At 46.5% G+C, this 5111-nt stretch overlaps 1 protein-coding gene across 1 annotated transcript in view; it reads right to left on the bottom strand.

Annotated features, from left to right (window-relative positions):
• The window catches only part of MYO10 (myosin X), a 226720-nt gene extending 221787 nt beyond the window's left edge, over positions 1–4933 (bottom strand). The window contains exon 1 of the mRNA XM_003789538.3: positions 4442–4933. Coding sequence (XP_003789586.1) covers positions 4442–4462 — 21 coding nt within the window. The 5' untranslated portion in view covers positions 4463–4933. The remainder of the gene's footprint in view (positions 1–4441) is intronic.
• Positions 4934–5111: the final 178 nt, after the last annotated feature.

Raw genomic sequence — 5111 nt, 5'->3', positions numbered from 1 at the left:
ACAAGTGTCCTGAAGCACCTGCTCTCCAGCTTTGCTGTCCCCCATGTGGCAGTGGCAAAAAACAAGTACTTGACAATAGAGATCTTTCTGAAGTATACAAACAGGCACTAAAGCTTGATTGTGAGAAAAGGAAAAGGGAGTCAGCTAATTTCCTGATAATGACTGTGGAACTGTCAAACGGGGTTGCCCTCAGGATTTGGTGGGACAAGGAAGTTCTTTGCAACTCCCCTTTACACACTGAGAGCTGACTGGAGGGGGGCTTCCCAAAATAAAAATGCCTCAGTTTTTTTCCTAACAAAAAAAAGAAACACCAATAAATCACAAACAAAAAAAAAATATATATATATATATATTCTACAAGACGGGGAGAAAAATAGGCTTGAGAATTTTATTTCTTGTTTAAAAGACTATTTGAGCTGGGCATCGTGGCTCACACTCGTAATCCCAGCACTTTAAGGAGGCTGAGACAGAAGGATCCTTCAAGACCAGCCTGAGCAAGAACAAGACCCCCATCTCTACTAAAAATAGAAAAATTAGCCAGGCATTTTGGTGGGAGCCTGTAGTCTAGTTACTCCCAAACCCAAGAGTTTGTGGTTGCTGTGAGCTAGGCTAATGCCACAGCACTCTAGAACCTGGGCAACAGAGTGAGACTCCATTTCAAAAAAAAAAAAAAAAAGAAAGCTATTTCAACACCTCCAGGAACCAAGCTCCCTTCTCAGTTAAGTGGAAGGGGCAGATATTAATATCCGTAGAGTTGAGTTTGTTCCAACACAGAGTGAATCAGGCTGTAAGTAATAGGTGCTTATAGAATATTTTCCACTGACGATTTATCCCTTAAACATTAATACCTGTTTTCTAATTTGTGTTTGCATCTTATTTGGGTACATTTCACATATTTATTCTGAAAAATCAAAGTTGTTTATGTCTTACTAATAATCCTCAAAAGATTGTGTGCTTCAACAGCCGTTCTGCCATACCTACAGCCAAAATGGAAAATGAAAAAGTCATTTGGTACTTACTGGCCACTACTGCATTCTAGGCATTGTCCTCATTGGCCCTTGGTATATAGAAAGAGTATTCACTTCAAAGCATCAACAAGTTTGCACAGTGATCTTACCATTTTGCTGGTTGAGCCAAACAGAAAAGTTTACTTTTTGTTTTTAATTGCTTCTGGTAACAGAAATAGCTAAACTTAGCTTCTGCCTAAAGTCAACTTTTTTGTGTGTCTTTTGGAGACAGAGTCTCACTCTGTTGCCCTCGGTAGAGTGTGGTAGCAGGATAGTTCACAACAACCTCAAACTCTTGGGCTCAAGCGATTCTCTTCCCTCAGCCTCCCAAGCAGCTGGGACTACAGGTGCCTATCACAACACCCACCTGTTTTTCAGAGACAGGATTTTGCTCTGGCTCAGGCTGGTCTCGAACATGTGAGCACAGGCAATCTACCAGCCTCGGCCTCCCAAGGTACTAGGATTATAGGCGTGAGCCACCGTGCCCAGCCCCTAAAGTAAACTTTCTAACTTAGAAATACTAAAAAAACAAGTTTTCCCAAAGTGCACGATCAACTCAACAGAAGCCACAAAAGTCTAATGAAGACAACTCAGATACTGAAACTGGGGAGTGTGGCACACTCAGTTCCTCCAATCCTGGAGAACATTTTGAAGTCAGCAGCAGTCGTCAGCTGACTGGCACAAGCCTACCAAGCTTCCCGCTGGCCAGCAGTGAGAGAGATCCTATTTAAAACAGACAAGTGCAGACAAGAAGGTGGTGTCTGCAACAAACACAGGAATTAATATCACAAGGCAACAGCTACGAGGGTCTGCCACAGTGGGTCTTCATTTGGCAATGCCTGTAGACATTAAACATTTTGGGTTGTCACAAAGTGTGGGGGTGGGAAGCATCTCATGAGAGATGTTGTTTAACATCCTACATGCATGAGACAGCCCCTCACAACAAAAAATTATCTGGCAATGGTGCCCAGTTTGAGAAACCTTAGTCTAGCTCTACATAGCAACTGCTCTTTCCACATCGCTTCCATCTCCTTAGCTTTTGGCCATTCAAGGATAGATAATAACATGCATCTCATTCAGTACTTTCCTCCCTACCTGTTAGCACCAGCTTCAAATTGTTGTGCAACAAGTCATTATCCCTAAATCAGGGATAGGAACACTCAGTAAAGAACCACAGGATACTGCTAGGTGATAAGAAGGCCCTACGATTTCACTGTCCTTGGGAATATATCACTTCCACACTCACTGTTTCTATTCTAACAGGACATTTCAATATTTTACTCAATGGACAAAGGATGTTCTATTATAAGATATTAGGGGGAGAGAGAGGGAAGGGAGTATTGTCTCCAATTAATACATTGGTTTGGCCTCTCTGGCTGGCTTTGCCTCCCTCCGGTTGAAAGTGATAATGTTTAAGGGTAAAACTTTGAAAGCTGATTAGAAATTAATATTGTAATACAAATACGGTCATGAAATTAAAAATATTGTGATTAATTTTTAAAATATTTAAAATTAATTTTAAATAAATTAAAATTTCCCAGGAATACCAAAGTCACCTGCAGCAAAGGAAAAGGATCTGAATTTAGTAACTAGTTCTTCAACATTGGGCAAATGACTAAACGAACATCGTTGGGTTAAGATTCCTTGCCTGCAAAACAAAGAGGATGGAGCAGATGATCGCTAATGGCCATCACTGAAGTAAAATCCAACAAGCAGGTCTTCTAAACTACACTACAGTGCAAGGGGAAAAAAGGGTACTTTGAGACTTCAAAGTCCAAAGGGAAAGGGAGGTCAGGAGGCTGCAAATCCTGAAGTTCCCCCCCACTTGCACTAGGGGGCAGAGTTCTTCCCATGGGGAGACCGTGGACCCCCGCGATGCTCACACTGCAGCAGGTCTGGGACCCTCAATAGACTAAATACAAATTCAGTGTTTTCATCAGATTTTCAAACAGACCCAGAACACAAAAGTAAACAAAAACAAAGTTAAGAATTATTGCCCTAGAGGCAAAACCTCAGTTTTCTTAAACACTGGAAAGATCCTTTACCCTTAGACAACCTGCAACTCCTGCAAAAAGTTCTGGTACCTTCTTACAGGAATCAGAACAAAGCTTTACGAATTGGAAAATTGCAACGTCTCACAATTTATAGATAGATAGATAGATAGTTAGAGATAAAAATTGTGAGAATTGTGATATATTTTATAGGGAAATATAATATCTTGATGATATAATATCTTGATGGATTCCTTTCCAGTCTTTCACAATGAATGTGGACATCACGTCTCAAACACCATTTTGAAAAACTGAATATTATTATTACACCCAGTATATTTATTGCTTTTGCTATTGTAAATAGTTGTCTGACAATACAGCCTTCATAAAGCAGAATTACTTGAAATATTACACCCAATTAAGGCAGATAAAACAAGTTAGCTAACACAGAGGCAAAGCCTCACCCTCTGATCAGGTGGAAGACTCCAAGACTGTTCTGGATTCACAAAACATTCCCTGGCTCTCAACGAAGTCCCATCAGACTCTCTCCAGTCAACTAAGTTTACTTTGAGCCACTTCAAACCTCAAACTTAAACAGAATTTATTAAATAAACACAACCAAGAAAGGAAAGGGAGCCAAGAAACCACAGCAACTCTCCATACGGCGGTGGGGAGTGGGGGGTGGAGGGGAGCGCTCTCAAATCAAGTTTCAGGGTCCCGCCCTCCAGGAAGGTAAAGAGGGCATCAGTTTCATCTTCTAAAACAATCAGTTTGCCCTAAATGAATTTTCTTTACATTCGAAATCAAAATAGGCCAAAACCCAGCACAAATACATGGTCTTTTGATACTATGCTCTGCAATTATCCCAAACCCTAAAAGAGCACTTATGAATGACTCCAAGGTCCAGCAGGCAGAGCAAACAGTGACTGAGGAAAGCCTAGCCTCCCCGGCTCACACTTCATTAAGCCGTCTCCTCTGGAAGCTTTTGAACCCCTGCACAGGAAGCTCGCAGGTTTTGCAAAGGAAATACTAGACCAGACCTTTCTTGGAGAAAGGCACGTCCTTGTCGAACATTTTATAGAGCTTCCTGCGCCAGGGCAGACCGGCAGGCCGATCCTCCCCGGGCCCAGCCCCGGTGCCCGCCGCCTCACCTGGCGAGGTGTGCAGCGAGGGTGCCCGGAGCCCTGGCACCCACGCAAGAGGAAACGCGCCTCCCCACCTCGCGGAGCAAAGTGGGAGCGCGGGACAAAACAAAACCTGCCTAGGCTTACTCATCAGACCGGGGGTGGTGAAGAGAGAGGGGTCGATTTCGGGCGACTCCCAGAAAGTTTAGTGCTCTCGGTCGTAGTTTGGAAAGGTACCCCGTGCTCGCGCCGCGGCGCGCTGATCCCACCCTTCGTCGCCGGGCTCGGGACACCCGGTCGGAGCCGAGAGCGCACTCACCTCGGGGAAGAAGTTATCCATTGTTCCGAAGCACTCCCCAACTTGCCGAGTCCGGATCCCAGCTCACGGAAGTCAGCGCAGCCGCAGGTCCAGGGAAACCATGCGTGTCACGGCGCGACTCCCAGGAACTCGAGCCCGTGGGGCTGCCCCGCTGCCATCGCCCGAGACTTCTTTTTCTTTCTCACCTTTTGTTTGCCCAAACCCAAGTCTCTAACTCATCCGTCCCAACTGCAGCCTTTGTCTCTTCTTCCTCCAAGTTCCTTACTTACGGGCGAAGCGCTCCCGAGCGGAGAACAGCTGGTGGCACATTCTTTCCCCAGGCTGTAGGAGGGCGGCGGGGAGCTAGCGGGAGCGCCGCTCCACCTCTGCGCTCCGTCCGGAGCCACGCGGGGCCGGCAGGGGGAGAGTCGGCCACAAAGCAGGCCGGATCCAGTCGCTCTCCCCGCGCGAGTGCAGCCAGCAGTCCCGCGCCGCGGATCGGCCAGCTGAAGCCCGCAGAGACTCGCAGACCGGCGCACAGCCCCGCCCACACGCCTGGACACGCCCAGCCAGGAGTGAGGCCACGCCCTCCAACAGCCTTAGCCCCGCCCCTAGGAGCTCAACCCTCAGCCGGCCCTGCCCTGCGCTGCCACACCGTCTGGCCCCGCCCGACAGGCGCGCCCCGCCCCCA

The sequence above is a fragment of the Otolemur garnettii genome, unplaced genomic scaffold (assembly GCF_000181295.1).
Source record: "Otolemur garnettii isolate 467f Iridium unplaced genomic scaffold, OtoGar3 scaffold00033, whole genome shotgun sequence".
NCBI classification, from domain to species: domain Eukaryota; kingdom Metazoa; phylum Chordata; class Mammalia; order Primates; family Galagidae; genus Otolemur; species Otolemur garnettii.
This window is presented reverse-complemented; position numbering and strand designations above follow the sequence as displayed.